The sequence below is a fragment of the Drosophila innubila genome (genome assembly GCF_004354385.1).
Source record: "Drosophila innubila isolate TH190305 chromosome 2R unlocalized genomic scaffold, UK_Dinn_1.0 1_C_2R, whole genome shotgun sequence".
In the NCBI taxonomy this organism is placed as follows: domain Eukaryota; kingdom Metazoa; phylum Arthropoda; class Insecta; order Diptera; family Drosophilidae; genus Drosophila; species Drosophila innubila.
Window position 1 is genome coordinate 23,583,379 of NW_022995374.1, and position 19,222 is coordinate 23,602,600.

Genomic DNA, 19,222 nt, shown 5'->3' on the forward strand with positions numbered 1-19,222 from the left:
TGCATACCTCTCTCTCTCTCTCTGGCGCCGTCCACTGTGTGCATAATTAACCCCTGTTGTGTGATTGTCTCGTCTCGTCTCGTCTCTGTGGCATTTCCTTTTCAGCATATGCACATTTTCCTATTTTCACTTTCCTTTTTACGTTTTCGCAAGTCGATGTTCCTTATGCAAATTAGGATCACATCTGATCTCTCTCTCTCTCTCTTTCTCTCTCTCTCTCTCTCTGTCTGTCCCCTTTGGCTGAACCCTTTTTTGTCAAGTGAAAATCTTGTGAAATTATGCAAATTTTACGTAAACGGAAAACCCTCTTTGGCTCACCAAGAGATCTGTGCAAGATCTTTTGGCAACGCTCTAATTTCGTAGACTAGTCTGCGGTGTCAGGTACTGAGACAGACTGAGGCGCAGATTCATCAATTTTGCCGAGCGTGAGAAACTCGACCACATTTGCATAATTTTTTGTTGGAAAATTCATAAAAATTCGCTTTACGTGATCGTTGCATAGACAGTGGAGATGTTAATAGAGATCGGGATGTGTTTTTCCTTCGCTGTGATCGGACTTTATTTTTGGAAAATGATTATGCAAATTGCGAATTTGTCTTAGGCTCAATCCAGCACATTGGATTCTTTGCTATCGCTGGAGGAGTCGCTGCTGTCGCTGCTCGAGTCGCTGTCGCTGCTGGAGGAGTCGGAGGAGTCACTGGAGTCGCTATCGCTGCTGTTATCTGCGACTCGCTGCTTGGAGGTACCAGCGCCAACAGCTTGGAAGCTCTTGCCGGATCCGCATCCGGATCCGGATACGGCTTTGGCCTCGAGACGTGATCTCTTCTTGGCCTGCACCGTGGAGCGAATACGCATTCGATGTGTGTATTTGCGTCGATTGCCATTAAGCACTTGATTGATGTTCCGCAATCGATTCTCGAGGCTGCGTTGTAGATCCTCCTTCTCGGCGGGTTTCATATTCCGCAGATTGAGCTTGGTATGCGGATGCATTGCCTTCTTCATTAGATGCAATGTCTCAACGCCAAAGTTCTTGATGTCGAACCACTGTAGGTCACAGTTCTCTGTATTGATATCCTCAGTCTGTGCGATGATGTGCATTATTTCGATCTTGGAGTTCAGGGGGAGCATTACAAACTGTTGCTGGATGGCTCGCCGTTCCACCTCACTGAAATTTTCGATTTCCGTGTCCTTGTTATCAGGTGAATTGGGCTCAAGGGTATTCATCAGTGTGTTTAGCTTCTGAGGACGATCCTCTCCGCGGACCTTTGTCCGCATCTTCGGTTTCTTCTTGCTTCCCTCCCCTCCGGCGGATTTCTCCTCTTCATTAAGGCGACATGTGTCGAGATTGTTTCGCAGTCTTTCGATTGTAGCATCGAGTCCATTCACCAGAGTATCCTGCCACTTGGAATGGGAGTTGTAAGGCTCCCTTAAGCTGCCCTCCGCCTTCTTCGTCTCGTAGAGCAGTTCATTGAGTTCCTTATTAACAGGTTGATAGGAGATGTTATCCAGGGACTCGTAAAATGTATTCTCGTATATTCGCTTGGCCTGATTCTTGTACTGCAGGAAGATGCCATCGATGTGCAGATGGAATTCCTCGACAGACTTGAACTGATGCTTGCTCAGCTTCTTGGACAGTGCTGTCCATTTGTCCTTGAAGAAGTCCCGCAACTCCCCATCCACCCCCTCGACGTATTCGTTCTGCAGCTTCTTTAGATCCTCTCGACATTGTTGCTCCGTGACTGCCGAAGCCTTCTCTTCCTCGGGGGGACTACGTGGCGCTCGGGGATCCTTGTAGCTGGGAATCTCGTCCCCCTCGGGCATTTGCGAGAGAATCTTCAGAAAGAACTTCTCCAGCTTTTGGCCATTGCGATAGACTGTGTCATTGGGGCGATTGAATTTGTAGCAGTTGCTTATCACCTGCCTGAAATCAATGATCAGCTCATCCACGCCGTGATAGAATCGATTTTGAACCCTCTTGATGATGGTGCCCACGTCCATGGGACATTGGATGATGGTGTAATACGTGGGCACCTGCAGAACCTCCGTGTCCACGGGCTGCATAAAGTCAGGGGCAAATGGTTTCGTGGGCAATTCATCCAGCAGATACTTTTTGATGTAGTGCAATTTGTTGGTGTGGGTGCCACACATACCAGGTGGTGGTAGTACATCCGGCTGGACACGATTCGGTAGCTTAAGTTTGACCATGAGAGCCTTGTGGGGAGCGAAATCGAATTTGAATTCATGTGGGAGCAACTGCATCCAACTCACCATTTCCAATCGATTCTGGAAACTTTAGTCGAAAGATAAAGATAATGATACAAATACAGCAATCAGAAATCTTTCCAAATGCTATGGTTTTCAATTGATTTTTACCCATTTGACTTTTGGCTCCGAGTTTCTATTAAAGTTGCTCTCCTCACATTTTGACAGAATTGCCAATGACTACTCGGCAGTGTTAAAAATGTGTCCAAGCTGTCAGGCAGTGTTGAGTAACGAATATTAAGGAAATAAATCTTGATTTATAAATAGATCGAAAACTAGAGTAACAATGGCACTTCAAAGCGGAAGCAACCACCAGTCGACCAATCATCCTGTTATCCTGCTATCCTGTTCGACTGTCAGGCTGAAGCTTTTTCAGCTCCAGCCGCCCTTGTCTAATATATTTTGCACCACTTCACACGCAGGCCGCCATCAACTTGTCCTTTGTTCCGCCCACCCCCTCCAACCCCCCACCCCACTTCAAATGCGGCAATGGGACATAAAAACTGTTTTTTGCAATTTACATCAACATTTTTATCACCCTCACTCTCAACAGTATCCTGTACAGGAGCACAACAACATGCTTTTCCTATTTACATATACACACACACACACACACACACACACATGCACACACTTAGAGACCCCATCCGAGTATCCGGATCCGAGCATCCGACTCCGATTACCGTCACATGTAAAGCGCCCAGTACATTATCATCTATCTGCCTGAGCTTCTGCGTCTTTTTGCGACACTTAATTACACACGCATACGCTTCATTCCACTTTGCTAGTGGTTGCCCCGCTCCATGCCACCATGCCACACCATTTCACCCCATCCCATTCCATCCCATCCCAGCACGCCTCACTCCGTCCTGACTCACATCCCATTGGGGCACAGAATTCGGTCTCTTTAAACTGGCCCAAAAAATTTATTTCGCTAGTATTTTTCGCAGCGGACTCTCTGTCGTTGCACTTTTAAAACTCGGAGATCTACAAATAAATAATAATAAATATTAATAAAATTAACAACCATTAAACTCCTTATTTGCTGATAGATCCAAATAAAGATTATGCCAGTAGTCCACTTCCTCAAAAGTCCAACTTGTTCCTAGTAGATCCTGGATGCTGCACTGTACAGATCTATAGCATGAGAGGCATCTAATCCAACGTTCTCTGCTTGGCTGATGATAATATTCGTTTGTACATTATTACTGTCATATAAATATTAAAACACAATAAAAAAATTTAATTAATTTAAAGTTAAGACAAGCTCGATATTCACTGAAAAATAAGACCAGCTTCTAAAGTCAAGAACATTCATCTTAAATATTTTGTTTTTAAAATAAGACTATATTACTAATACTAAGAATATTAATCTAACAGAAACTGCTTTAGGCTCGATTCTCACTGGTAACAAAAAAAATTATATAAAAATTAAATTACAAAATCTATAAATTTAAAAATCATATTAAAATTATTTTTTTTTATTTTCATTTTAAGAACATTTATTCTTAAAATAAAATAGGCTTGGTCTCATTTGAAATGTACCTAAAAACAAGATGTGTTTTCTTATTTTTAGAATTTCATGTTCTCGACGCATTTTTGAGACCAAAATTCTAGGTATTGAGACCAAAATCTGGATTTTAGAACATTATTTTTTATCAGCTTATCTAATATATTTATGACAGATACAACCCATTTATTCAAACTACATTTTACCTGGTGCCAAACCAATAATTTAAATATAAAAAAATTTATAACTAATAAAAGGTGCTCCAGACGAGAATTCTAGATTAACTTCACGAATTTCAATTATAAATGCAAAAGATAATCAAAATAGGAGCAGGATATACACAAGACATGGTATACACTTTCATTTTATTGTCTTTAATTAAAATCGCAAAAATAACAGTTAAATAATAATTTCATAAAAGTATATTTGTGTAAAGGATGTCGTCTAGTACTTTATTCCTGTCCTTATTAAAGCCGTTGCAGGGTACTTTATTTTATTTTTATTTATTTATTTAACGTCAACTATAAGCAATTGAAGTAATTAAACAAGTTTTTTTTTTGAACTAAAATTAAGAATAATTAAATAATAATACGATAAATTATTTTAAGCTATACATAAATATAAAATTAGAACAGAAGCCTAAATAATAAAATAAATAAATAAATATAAACATTTAAAAAAAATGTATAAATATACAGTATTGCCGAAAACTTAGGCACCCCTCTATTTAATTTGCTTGAAATTATATTTTTTTATGAAAACAAAGTTACTTAGGTTAGGTTTTTTTTTATTAATATATATTTTCATTATAGATATTCAAAAACTTAAGCAATTCAGAAAACTATACATACAAAATTAAAATTAAAAAACCATTATATGTCGCAGATCTAAGTGGATAAAACTAATGCACCCTTTTTCTAAGTGTACATCAAGTGAAGTAATAGTTTTACGATTTGTACAAGTACAATGGATATATTTTAATACTTTCTAGGATTTCTTTTCTACTGTCGACTATCACAGGTTACAAGGTATACATAAAGTGACAAAATATTTTCTTGTCAGTATATATTGGGTTTTAAAACTGCTTAAAGCTTTCATCTAGTGCTACATACGATCAAATGCGGATATAATGCCTACTTTCAGTGGTTACAGGGTAGACCATTTCATTTCGCGGCGACGACAAGTGTCTAAACGAAGGCAATGTACAGTCTCTGCAAATTCGTTGCTCTTTAGCACACACGCACACACACACTCACACACACGGACTGGTGGCAATCAGAAATGCGGAGAACGTAACGCCGCATTGCGTGGCAGGTAGAAGAAGACAAGTCTCCAGTTGAGTCCCAGTTGAAGGTGTCAATTGTTGCCTTATCATGCCGACCCCTGGCCAGAAGTGTCTGCAATCGTCCCACGTCCCACGTCCCACGTCTTTTGACCCACGACCCTCGACATCCTCAGGACTGACCCTGTTTCGTCTATGCTCTACGATCTTTTCTTTCCTTCTTTCGTTAATTTTTATCTCTGACGGCGATTAATGCGAATAAATTTTATAGTCGAAAATGAAAATGAAAATGAAAATGTGCACTTGCATGTGCCTTTAGGCTGTCCCTTTGTTGTGCGTGTATGTGTGAGTGTGAGTGTGTGTTTTCTTTTCGTCCCTTTTTGGCCAGTGTTATTCTTTTGACTTTGACTTTGTGCCTTGGTCCTTTGTTGCATGCAGCAAGTATGTGACTTACACGGCACCTGCAACGTCCATTTCCATTTTCATTTTCATTCCCATTCTCATTGCGCGATCTTGCAACGCAGTTTGATGAGGGAATTGCTACTCTGGCGCTGACTCAGCATCCAGGAGCGATAGCGCAGATTACGGAGATCGGAGTGTTTAACCCCTACCCCCAAATTAAGCAGGGCTCGCAACAGTGCAACACTGCAACAGGCTGACAGGTACAGGCTGTCCTCGCACTAGAGGAAAACTGGTTTGTAGCTACCCTCGTTATGATACCGCGACACTTGTCCCCCACCTTCATCGACCATTGTTTGGCGATGTGTTAACCTTAAGCGATTTCTGGCTGGGATTCTTTTCAGCCACATTGTTACACACATGTGACTTTTTGGGTTTTTCCTCCTGCCACATTGATTCGAGGCAGCCTCGATTCAGCGATCCATCGATCTATGATTGTTTTTTTTTTTTATATAAATTTATGCCCATTCGCATTGGCATTGTGTGGCACTGTGGGAACGCCGCGAATCCTGCGCATAAACAATGCCTCGGCATTTGTGGATTTTGATCGGCGATCGTTGATCGCCGAAACGCAGCATGCAACATAATGATGCAGGTTCTACTGTCTACGTTTTGGATATGCTTTCTGTTAATTGTTAGAGTCTTGGGAGTACGATAATAGCAATCCCACAACAAACACACACACACAAACAACCACACACATGCACACCCACACACAAGCAGTTTTATGGCTTTGCTTCCGGAATTTCGGAATGGCGGAAAAAAGCTACGCGTCGCGTTTTATTCGCCGCAAAGAGTGAAGAACATTGAGCAAAGAGACTCTCGGTCACGACCCCGCTGCATTTCTTGCATTTTATGTTGCTACAGTAGTCACTCGATAGTCGAATCCATTATATATTCCTAATTAATCTTGAACATGTATTTTCACTTTAAATTTTTTATTCGAATGCATTTGATTAATGTGTATTGATTATTGTTGCATTTGTGTGTCTATAGTAGATGAAAAATATAGAAATCTGTTTTTATTTAATAATTAAAAGTTTTCGAAAATGATATAAATATAAGAAACAAACTTAATTTAGTTTCAGAATCGAAATAGATGTCATGAAATGAACAAAGCATATTTCATTTGGAAACCGGAACAGTTTTGGTTGAATTATTAGCCTTTCAAGCTATGGAAATTTTCAAGAGGGAAATATGAAAACTTGTGAATTCATTTGAATTTAACAAATAAACAAAACTTAGTTGCAGAATTAGAATAAAAAAAAAGGCATTTCGCAAGAAAATCAGAAAAAGACATTTCGCATGAAAATCAGAAAAAAGACATTTCGCATGAAAATCAGAAAATCAAATTTGATTATAACAATTTTTAAATATGGAAAACAACTTAAATTTTTAAGTTTGTTTTAGTTTTATCATTTCAGTTTTAATTTATAAATTTATATATTTTGCATAATTTTTTTTTATAATTTTAGTCAACTGTTCTTGAAAGGTAAAAAAAAAAAAGTTATTTTTATTTTCTATTCTATATGGTATGGTATGGCACAGTTTTTTAAAGATAATTGTAAGCGCAATTTTATAATAATTCAGCTAATTTAGATTCGTTTGCAGGAATGAATAATTTTCTAGAATAAAAAAAAGAATTAAACATAAATATGTAAATAGGTGATCTATTTTGCGATAGACTACTGTATGAGTATGCGTAAACAGACGCATCACGAGTCGCGAGTGCCACACGAGAGTCAACGACCTGGCTGCATGGTCTGGGGTACGAATTGGGATCGGAGTCGAGGTCGGAGACGGGGTCGGGGTCGGGGAGTGATAAACATGGTGCCGAAACATCGAACAGCCGAAATGTTGCAATTGCAATTCAGATGGAACTATGGGATGTGTGGCGCCCGCATCTTTGTCAATAAAAGAAAATTGATTGAGAAATTGTGAAATGTGAAAATGAATTTGTGAAAGGGAAGGCGGCGGAACAAGAGATCAGGGACACGGACCACGGACCACGCTCTGTTGTGGAAAATGCCACAATTAAATAGCAAACAAATTTCTGCCAATTATTTGACATTAATTATGAACCACCAACAGCAATGAGGGCCACATTCATAAGTCGGACCTCAATTCCAATCCCAAGATCAAGTATCCGAAGTGTCCCAATAAGCACACCCGCTGATCATCATCGTCATTGTCTGGGAAGCGATGTCATAAAGGGTTTGACTCATTGTTTACCTTGAAGTTGTCCTGTCAACAGAGGAATGTTTGGAAAAGAAAAGATGCTGGTGCTAGATCGCATCGCTTAGAAGTTCCAATCGAATTTCGATTAAGGCGGTTTTGCATTTTCGATTCAACGTGAATTTTTCTGTTGTTCCCAACCTAATTAAGAATGCTTCGGGGCAAACTCATATGCATTTATGTATAAATCTGTCAAGCGTGCCTCGGCTGGGGCGCTAAAAACCCACGAAAATGCCTCACAAGTCATTGACTTTCGGGTCGGGGGGAAAAAGGTATCTGCATCTGCGGTGCAATGGCCGGTGACGCCGCCATTACCATTGCCATCGTCATCGCCATCGTCATCGCGAGAAAACTGCCGGTCCAAAACGCCAATCGACCAAGACGCTTCCCCATAACCCCGCTGCCGCTGCCGCTGCTCGGAGCAAGTTTTGCGTCTCGACCAAGTCAGGCAATTAAGCCATGAGAGCGACTGAGGTCGAATCTCTAAGCTGAAACTGACGTTGAGTCCGAGGCGCGGCTTTGGCTTGGCAATGCAATCAAAGAAGGTTCGAGGAAAGCAAAAACCTCAAAATGAAACATTTTTCAAAAAAAAAAAAGAGAAAAAAAGTTGAGAAAAACGCATTTAAACGAACCTAAAAATCGAGTTTAATGCGCAAAGCGCTTCAAAATGTGCGGCTACCTGTCCCAGTCCGAATCCGGCCCAGCATCAAGATCGTTACAGAGCCCCCAAGCCAAAAGACAGACGCGAAAAAAAAACAAGACACAAGAAAATATAAAAAAAGAGTCGGACAAGTCGTGAAAATGTTTTTCTAAAGTTGAAGTCAAATGTCTGACGTCTCGCACAGATTTCGTATCTGGGATTACACATGAAATGCATTTGCTTTGACCTGACCTCGACGATGAGAGAAAGAACCCTTCGATTAGTGCTGCGCCAAAAGGGAATTGATACGAATATTATATGCATTCTGATTGTCAACTTGTAGGCGGGCCAAAAGAATCAGTAGAGTCACAAAGAGTAGAAGAGTTCTTTGCTCTCTTTGCACTGCGATCTGCAGCGCGAGATAAATCTTTTTAGGCCCAAAAAAGAATCTCGGGACAGATGAAACCTGTTTTTATGGCCAAAAAGCCAACGTAGCAAACAATGAAAATGAAATGCATAAACGTAAATCTAACAGCAGGTAGTCCACGCCACACCGATCTTACCTGAAGATCGGCTTGCATTATTATTATGGCTTAAAAAGATGGCGAGACGCAACGTTATGACTGTAAAAAGAAAACTGGTCAAAAAAGGCGTCGACTGCGACAATCAGTTTGTTCAATTTCTCAATTTATGAAGTTCGGAGTTTCTGAATTTTTGAATTCTGCATTCAGCGCTCAAATTACGTCGCATTTTGTTTATCCTGCCTGCAGCAATTGAGGTTAGGTTTATGCAATTGACGTTAGGTTCATGCACATGATAATTGAGAAGGGTTCGTTTCGTGGGCGATCCCCTTACAATTTCCCAGAGCATCTGTGAAAAGGGTTGCCAACTGACAGAAAGACAGATCGCAGATTGATTGACTGATTGATTGGGGGACTAAAAATGCACTTGTGTTTGTGGAAATGCAAACATTTGCATGATCCCATCCAAAGGTGCAGATCAGTTCTCTGTGCTTTGGTTGGGAGTGTGTGAAAATTGCAGTACAACCAGCAGAATTTTTTTTTGTTAGTTTGGCAATTTTCCCAATTGAGTTTTCCGCTTTTTATGTGGCTGCTGTCTGTCAATTGACCCTGCTGCGGGTCAAAGGTTTTCCCCTTAGATACAAATTAACAATTGCCAATTGCTGCAGCTAAAAACCGCGGGTGTTTTTCTTAATTCTTTGTTTTCTTCTTTCTCTTTTTTTTGCATTGCTGATAAATTGCGCGATAAGCGCAAAAATCTCTAGGAAAATTAGTAATACGTGTGTGTGTGTGTGTTTATTATATTGTAGCTAAGCGAAAGCGGAAAACGTGTTATCCGCCACATTCCGCACCCCCTCCCCCTTTCCCTCCACCACTCATAAAGACACGTTAGGAACCCGTTGCCATTGCCGTTCCATTTGTGCAGCTCAAAAATTTGTAATTTCTTTATTGTTGTTGTTATTTTTCGTATCCGTCATTGCTTCCAATGCAGCAACAGCAACAACAACAACAGCACCAATAGCTCAACACCAGCATGAACACTTATCGCAAAACAACAGCAACAACAGTATATCAGAAATGCATAGACAACACCGAAAAAGTTCATTGACTTTTCGCATGCAACTAAAGAAAACACAATTTCTGGTGTGTGTTGCTGCTGGTCCAAAAAAAAAAAAAAATTAAAAAAAATAAATAAATATGGCTGCCCAGCAGCGCAGCGTGCACAAAAGAGCAAACTCCAAAGAAAGCAACAAAAACTCATATTAAAGTGAAAATGAGCGATAACAACGCAAACTCACACAAACACTTATACACACAGACATGACAGCAGCGCCATCAAAACAAGCCCCCCTCTCTTGCTTCCCTGCTTCCCCCTCTATCCACAGCGATCAAACAGTGTGGAAAAAACTGCAAGCGAATGTCTCTCTCTCTGCTGTCGCTGTCGGTGCCTCTGCCGCTGCCTCTGTCGCTTGCCATTGTCACGATCAGCCTAGTAAGTGTGAAGAGAGCGGCCCGATGGAGCTCACACAGGCACGCACGCACACACACGCGTACATGAGTTTGCCCGTTTTGTATTGCAGTGGGGCAAGATATTGCATGGCCTCAGTCACTGCCGTCGTCGTATCACAGTGAATGCTCGCAAATGTTAACGCAATCTCTAAAATTTTGTGACTTTACTAACAACTTAATATATAATTTTTTTTCGATACTATTTTCTCTCCTTTATTTTATTATAAGCTTGTTGCGAAATACAATTGTTTTAATATGTAATAATATATTTGAAAAGAAAAGGAAATTTACAAGTATTTGAAGGCGTGAAATTATAAAGGAATTTTGTTTGCGCATTCCACTGCATACTTTAGGGAGCGAAAATATATGTAGGAATTTCCCTGAGCAGCAGCTGTTGCATACTTTGCGGCGAAACGCAAAAATAAATTGTATTACATACTTTCAGGGGGCGTTTAAAAGAGCTGAAAGTCAACAAATATAAAAGCAGCTACTTTGTAATATTTAAATTAATTGCTATAATTATAATTTGTTCATATATTCGTATGTATATTTAATGGTAAATATGTTCTGGTGACCCTCACGCATACTGGAGTAAGTGTTGTCATGGAAAAGTAACAAAATGCCAAACAATAGTAAATTTCGGGTAACAGTTAAGTTTAATGTACAATTGTTTTTTTTCTATCTTAGGATTAAAATTATGGAGTTTGGTTGATTTTTCTACAGGAATTATATAGTTTACTCATAGCTCCGCTTTGTCCTCCTTCTCCTGGGCAGCTTTAGTTAGCTTCGAGACGCGGAATACTTCCAGAATGTTGAGCTTGAGTTGCAGCTCCAACTTCTTGGCGGCCGTAACTTTGCCGGCCTTGAGACGGAGCAGACGCTTGGTCTCCTCCTCGACAAAGACGTAGCCATGTTCATTGATTTTCCGCATATACACGATATAAACCTTGGCATTCTGCTGCTCCTCGGGCTGTGTTAGTTTCTGCTGCTCGGCAATCATCTTCTGAATCAGAGCCAACTGTTGATTGTCCTCCTTGTTGGCGTAGTTCTTGATTGCATCGTTGAATTGCTTGAGATTACCCTCACGTCCAATATAGAGTGGAGTATTGCTGCTTACAAAACTCTTTAGATTATCCAGCGTTACATCCAGATGGGCGGGGAATTGTATATATTGGTCAACGTTGCCTTTGAAGAGAAATATGCCTGGAAATTGTTTTTCATCCACCTGGAAGCGTTCACCCAGCGCCTTGTTCTCCAGCTCGCCGTAGTCCTTGATGCCAACGGTGGCCACCAGCAGCTCGGCGGTTGCCTTATGCGCCGCCTTGGAAAATTCCGCAAATGCCTCATGCTTTTCCCCATAGGGAAATGCAATATCGAACTTAACCAACGCATAGGGAAACCGCACAATTGTCTTGTCAAAGTTGATCTCGTCCAAGTCCACACAGCCGCCACAAGAGATGGCCCAGCCAAGTTTGGCCTGAAGTGTGGCCAGCAGTATGGCTAACAACAACTTGAACATTTTGCTAGTTTTTCTTATTCGCAAATTGTAAACTTTAAGCTGTAAAACAGCAACACCTTGACCCTTCTTTGGTGACGCTGACTGAGGCACTGAGAGCCAAAAACTCGCAACTTTTCGCTTAGCTCAACAAGAACTGTTTGGTTGCTATAGCCACGCGGCTTTTAGCCTGGCTCTGACGCTCGCTTTGACTCCAATTCTGGCTCTCCAGCTGCTCAACTGCTCACCTGTTCAAAGAGCGCGGAGAGCGAGAGCGAGAGAGCATGGAAGAGAGCGCAGAGTTCTCGATCGAGTTGAACGACTTTTGAACACGTCAGTAGAAGCCGTTGGCTATTTGTTGTTGTGTCTTTCGTTTTGTTGCCTTGTGTCCCCTTATGTAATGCCACAGCCACAAATACATTCAAATTGGAAACTTTTAAAATGTTCAATATAATATTTTCATTATTTCGAGGCCGCTGAGATTGATGGAAATGTCATTTGGCCAAATTTGTTCAGCTTCAATTGCAATAGCATTTAAAGCCGTTCCGATTAGCTATCTAACAGTATTTCTCTTCTATTATTTTGGCCAATGAGGCGTGCCACAAACTGTGGTGCGTAATTTCGACGTTGTCATTGCCGAATGTCATTAGAGCACACACACACATGGCACAAATGACAGGGACAGGAGCGGAAGTTGTAATTTGCAATTGGCCGAAAGAAAAGCGGCCGAAATGAAAACACCTGCATAGCACACTGGGAGTGGGAATGGAAATGGGAATAGGAATGGGAATACACTGTAAAAAAAAAACCAATTTCTAAAATCAAGAACATTCATCTTAAATATTTTGTACTTAAGACCATATTAATAGTACTAAGAGTATTAATAAAAAAAAACAAAGTTCATAATACAAGAATAAAAATTGTTTGGAAGGTATAAATATATACCACTTATTTCATATGAATAACAAAGTGGATCCGTGGAGCTCTGGTTAGAGAAGCCGCTTCAGTTATGAAAGCAGCAGGCGCCGGTTCGAATCCCACTCGCAACAAATTAAAATAACATTATAAAAATATTAAAGAGAGAATGTATTAAAATCAAAATAAAAACAGCTAAGTAAAATTATATATTTAAAAATCACATTTATTTATTTTTTTGACTTAAATTTTAAGACCATTTATCCTTAAAGTAAGAACTTGGTCTTATTCCAAATGTACCTAAAACCAATATGTGTGCTCTTAATTTAAGAAATTTATGTTCTCGACGCATTCTTTAGACCAAAATTCGTAGTTTTAAAATCTAAATCTTGATTGTAGAACATTTTTTTTATTAGTGTAGGAATGGGAGAAGAAGTAGGAGAAGTAAAATCAACTAACCCCATTATGGCAATTGCCTCGCAAAGCAGAAGGGGGATGAGGGAAAACAAGCATTTGCCACAATTTTCATTAGACTCAAATTGAAATTTTCCGAGCGACAGGAGCAGTATGACCTCGTTCCTATTCCCCTTCCCTCCTATTCACCTGATAATGGACATTTTCGGCAATTGTCAATTAATAATTCATGTGCGCGGTACACACATGCCATGAAAGCAACCCCCCTCCCACCCCCAGCGCTCTGCCCCGCCCACTTTTCCACCTGCTTTGAGTTTAGGTTTTTCATTTGCGGTTTCGTTTGTTCATTTGCGGCTCGGAAAATTGACCACGGACTTGGCACGCAATTCGGAAAAGCATTTTGGACTTCACACGATCGATACGTGTATTCTATGTGCGACTATTAAATTATCTTTTGATGGGTGGGCGTGACCCCTAAGGTGGGCGGAGAGCGCTCCTCAATGCGCAATATCACGAATACTCGTATGGTCAGCATGTGTGTGCTCTTTCCTCCCAGTTGGGGCATCCGTATCCAAATCTCTAACTGCCCATGCGTACATGAGAACCTCAACTGTCACCCAAACAAAAGGCCATGAAAGTGACATTGGTAATGGCCATTGTTTAGGCCCATTAGTATTAGCCATATTGGGGCAACAATATTTGATTTGGACTGGCAAAAATGTCGCCCCAGAAAACAAGGACTCTTGGACACTTGGTTGTGTGCACTGACAAAGTTTCTGTCGCCTGTTTGCGCTTCATACATTATGCAACACTGGTCAGGCAATTTGTTAAGTACACCCGAAGAAATAGACGCGTCCCCAAACTGCGCTAAAACGCATAATTTCTGTGTGTGCTGTCAATGCTAACTGGTTGTCTTCCCCGTTTTCTCCTTTCCCCTCCCTTCAATTTCCCTGCCGTGACGAGCCTTATATTTTTAACACCCCAACACGTCATTGTTATCCTTGAAGCTAATTGCCAGCACTACTGAAAATTCTCTTGGCATTTCGTTGGTCCAATGAGTACAAATTCGGCAGGATACTTTGGCTAACGAGCTTAAGAATAACTATTTATATTACTACGATTACTTGTTTATTATTAGGATATTTTGGTTTTTAAATAGATCGTATAATTGAGCTCATTGAAGTTTCTTCGAGTCCCTTAGCCTGACGCAAGTTTCGAAGATTAAACAACTCCTTAGCTTATCTTATGTCGACCACGAAATATCCTTTAATCTGTTCTTGAAATTAGAGCTGAAAAGTCAAGATAGACTTGCAGGTTTCTTGAAGTTGTTTTTGTACAAAATACACTCTAAGAAAAATATATAAAATATAAATAGGGCCTTCCCTAAAATCCGCAATTTTCCAATACCTATTAATTGATCTGATTGGGCTTTTCTGGGTTTTCCCCAATCCTAGCAACAAATGTTGGATCATTTATAATTTTTGCTTTTATAATTTTTGTTTATTATACAAAATATGCAGACTTAACAGAATTTAATTGGTATATTTTTAAAAGTGTCTTTTAAAATTAATTTAAAATATCTTTTTTATTTTTTGTAAACTTTATTCTGGAGCTTTTTAATCATAGCATATTTATAAAGATCGTATATATACATTTTCAATGCGTGTTATATGATCAAATCATTTATTCTCGTAGATAAATATCTGTTGGAATCTATCCAATATTGTGCCTTAAATTCCCCATAGAAAACTGAAAGCCTTTCCACCCTTTGTCGCTTTAGTCAAGGGGTATTAAACCATAAGTGTTCCCGTTGTGTGCGCACATGTAAGGCATTAATAATATAAATTGTGCGGCTATTACGTACGCTGAATGGATTGAGGACTGGGAGGGGGCTGGGGAAAGGACTAATAACACAATGACCTTTATTATGCGAAATGGAAATGACCAACATGTGTCCTATCTATTCTGGACTGGGTCACCCAATGGACATTACAATGATAAGCGCGCAAATTTCAGAAATTCAGTCAAATTCAGAAATTCAATGCCCGCAATCTAACTGTGAGATCTAATAATTGCCATATTCTATTCTTTAGTTTTAGTTTTTTTTTTTTTATTATTGACCAATACGCAGTTAATCATTTTGTCTGCGTCATATCCAAGTTGGACATTGGGTACAATTTTGTTTTTTTGTATACCCTATGCTCCAAAGGGGTATTATAAATTTGTCCAATCAAATAATTTTAAACATACAAATTATTAGTTTTGTAGAGCCAAATCATAGTTTTATTAATTTTATATTAGTGCATTTCGCCACACTGAGCCCGGAGAGAGAGAGAGAGCACTAGCGCCATCTAACGTTCGTGGCTTGCCGAGTGTTTCTTTGCGTGTGTATGACGGGTATCTAATAGTCGAGCAGAGATTGTAATTATTTTTTGGCAGCAACAAACTAATTATGTGCAAGGGGAAGGAGATATGGAAGCATTTCTGGCCTGACCATGAATATTTCATGTTACACGTATGCCAAAGACATGTAACTGATAATTTTGGATGGAGCAATTCTATGGGAACTAGTTGGGTTGACTTCTTTTTATAGTAAAGTTCTCCGCTTTCTGTGTGAGAATATGAGAAGCGGCGACCACTTGTAAAGTGGAAGCTCATCAATGTTTTATGCGGTGGCATAATTCCATAAATGGGCCATGAAAATAACCACCTGATTCGACCCTTGACCATATGCTCCTTTGGTCCTTGAAGTCCTGCCGTCCTTTCGTCGTTCAATCGTTTAGATTCAACAATAATTCGCATGCCCAAATCCAGAATTGAAACAAAACTGGCTTAGATCATAATTGGTATTTATTGAAAATGCGTTTTTTGTTAACCCATTGTGACGTTTCCTTTCTCCTTTAACCCCCTTCGAGCCACATCTCGGTTGGGCGTTGAAAATTGACTTTTTAACTGGGCTCAACGAAGGGTTGTGCGTGTGTGGATGTTGTCTGTGTACGTGTGTGTGTTTATCGCTTTTCATTTGCATTTATTGCCATTTTTATATGGCCGAAATATCATCTTTGGCAATTGAAAGTGTTTAGCGCAAATTTGTTTTCAATATTTGTGTGTGCAGCCAATAAGCCCAAATTGAGTTAGCCGTATCCCCTTTTGTGTGGTCAGTTTAGGCCTTTTATTGAGTCTCAATTTGATTGCAAAATATTCTCTATTGTGTTTTTTTTTATGCGAATTGCGTGCTGAGAATACGAGACAATTTGGGAATGCTGTAATGTCCTGCAATGCAGAGATGAAAAGCAGGTGATACACTCTAGTATTCCCAATGCATCTTTAATGCATTGTTCTTCTTCTCATAATATTATTGTGAAACATTCTAATATTCATCCAAATATTCCCAATAAATTTGCTTAACCTGGTCTAAATCTCTTAAATAAATTCAAGAAGGATTAAATCTTTATGATTTTGAATGGACTATTTATATGAAGTCGATTTATAGATCTTATACATATATTGTTTCAGTATTGTATGATTTATAATTAGACTTCTTTTATATACATATTTTTTCAGTATTGTATGATTTATAATTAGACTTCGAATTTTGCATATTATCAAATTTTGAAAGGATTAATTTTGGTTAATTCTGATAACACTAAGTTTCGTTTCATTAAAAAATAAATTGAAAACAATATACATATTTTAAATTTCATTGTAAATCGTCATGAAATTCTAGCATAGTATGGCTATTAAAGGTAAAAAAAGAAAGTTATGTATAAGTTGAAATTTCACCTGAATACTTGAGTTTGTCTCCGAGTTTAACGATGATTTTCAAATGAAAATGGAAAGGGTAGGCCAAGTTTTTGGCCTGATTAATGATTCGGGTGCATAATTACGAGTATGGTCGTTAATTACGCTGTTCAATATTTGTTGACAAATTCTCGGGAGGGGAGCACTTCATACCAAATATTCCCCATATGTCGAGTCCTTCTTAGTCCTAAGTCCTTAGACCTTAGGCCACTTTTACTGTCAATCAAATGCCGTGGAATGGGCTCTAATGATAATTTCTTAAGCGATTGACCAACAAGACCATTTGCTAGCTAACGGAAAATTCCATTAGAATATGGTCTAGTAATTAGCCAAAATGGGCCAAACAGTTACCATGTGTGGCATGTGGCATGGGGCATGGTGCATGTGGAGAGAGTAAAAGTATTTCCGATCATCTTCTTCGAGGGCTATCTTCAAATCAGTTTCATTGCGACTGGGGAAATGTGGCGTATAACAGTTTTTGTGGCAATTCGACAGGCGCATGCGTCGACCTCATTTGGGAGCGTAAATTTTCAATGTGGCGGGCAATTTGGGAGCGTTGAAGGAAAGCGTTTGTTTACAAACAATTGCAAAACATTGCTGAGAGAACCGCACTCCATCGTCCTGCTGCATTATCCTGGCGAGAACGCATGCAAATATTTCTAGTTTTTTTTTTTATTTTATAATTGCCTCCTCTCCACTTGTTGCTGATTGCAAAGCGCTTCATGTGGCATGTGGCACATTCGAAAAGGCAATTACTTAGTCCCGTGGGCGGACGGACAGGTGGATAGCTCAGACAGACATGCAAATTGGCGTTTCACGATACACAAGTCCCTGTGCCCCACTTCCCCCCACTGTCCCCTCGAATCCTTTATGGCCATGTTTTAGACTGTTTTGCGTTCCTCATGACATTTTGCATTGCTGCGCTTAACATTCTTTTTCGCTTTCGCCCCACCGTCAATGCCACCACGCCCACTATTTTCATTTTGGCTTTTGTTTTATAACGTTTTAGCGCAAAAGGCCATCAAATCTAATTGGCAACGTCGCGAGTCGCGACAATGTCTGAGTCTCAAATTGCCGGGCTGCGATTTGATTTTTTGCACTGATTTCGATTCAACTTAGGGAATGGGAATCACACGGTCGACTCTATATAATTTATTTATATATCAATACGAGCATATTATCTGCGTTTGAAATTGATCAATGAATTCACTTTGCTGTGGATATTACAACCAATTCAAGAAGTGTGCAATTTATTGGGAAAGGCGTTTCCTGTATCACAGAACTACCAATTATTGTGTGTATAACTATTTTGACTTGACCAATAGCTCTGTTAAGCATATCAAGTCCGTTTTATATAAATTAACGCATGCTCTAAACACTTTTTTTTAAATAAGATGAAAATGTTAAATAATTAATGCGAAAACTTCGATTAGAGTTGTAAAGTTGTTTGACATATATTATTAAATAAAATATATTTAACAATATCTGTCCTATCTGACAAAAGCATCAATACAGGACAATAACGTAAAAAGTTAGAAGGCTGTAATTTTTATACCCTGATTCCATTGAAAATGGTCAAAAATGTATGTAACAGGCAAAAGAAGGCGACCCCCCAAAGTATATATAATCTTGATCAGAATCAACATCCGAGTCGATTGAGCCATGACCGTCTGTCTATCTGTCCGTCTGTCTGTCCGTCCGTCCGTCTGTCTGTCCGTCCATCTGTTTGAACGCGTCGATCTCAGAGACCATAAGAGCTAGTGATTTCAAACTTGGTAAGTAGGTTCCTGGATACCGCGGACAGATCAAGCTTGTCTTTTTTTTTTGGATAGAACCTCTATATCATATAGCTGCCATAGGAACCATAGATCGAAAATGAGGATTAAGTATCAAAAACTTCTTGGTTTTATGAGATATCTCGACCAATCTGACACAATATACATCTTGGCTGGTATTATACATCCTGCCCAAATTTGTTTCACATCGGACCCCTATATCATATAGCTGACTTAGAGACGCTCAGTCGAAAATAAATTTGTAGTACAGAGTACCTGGGCACAGTGTATCCTACTGTCGAGCGTGCTCGACTGTAGCCGCCCACTTGTTATAGTAGGAGTCTTTTTCTTAAAATGCTAGTCAAATTCTGATATTTTTGAGATATTGCAATATGCAGGTCCTA

At 39.5% G+C, this 19,222-nt stretch overlaps 2 protein-coding genes across 2 annotated transcripts; both read right to left on the reverse strand.

Annotated features, from left to right (window-relative positions):
* Positions 1-530: 530 nt before the first annotated feature.
* LOC117784431 (bromodomain testis-specific protein) lies at positions 531-2,285 on the reverse strand. The gene is made up of 2 exons (XM_034622166.1): positions 2,269-2,285; positions 531-2,211 (listed from the first exon to the last, which is right to left on the reverse strand). Exons 1-2 carry the CDS (start codon positions 2,269-2,271, stop codon positions 604-606), a joined length of 1,611 nt encoding a protein of 536 aa, XP_034478057.1. The 5' UTR covers positions 2,272-2,285; the 3' UTR covers positions 531-603.
* Positions 2,286-11,052: 8,767 nt separating this feature from the next.
* LOC117785683 (protein windbeutel) lies at positions 11,053-12,176 on the reverse strand. The gene has a single exon (XM_034623862.1). The coding sequence runs from the start codon at positions 11,935-11,937 to the stop codon at positions 11,158-11,160; it is 780 nt and encodes a 259-aa protein (XP_034479753.1). The 5' UTR covers positions 11,938-12,176; the 3' UTR covers positions 11,053-11,157.
* Between the last annotated feature and the right edge of the window lie 7,046 nt (positions 12,177-19,222).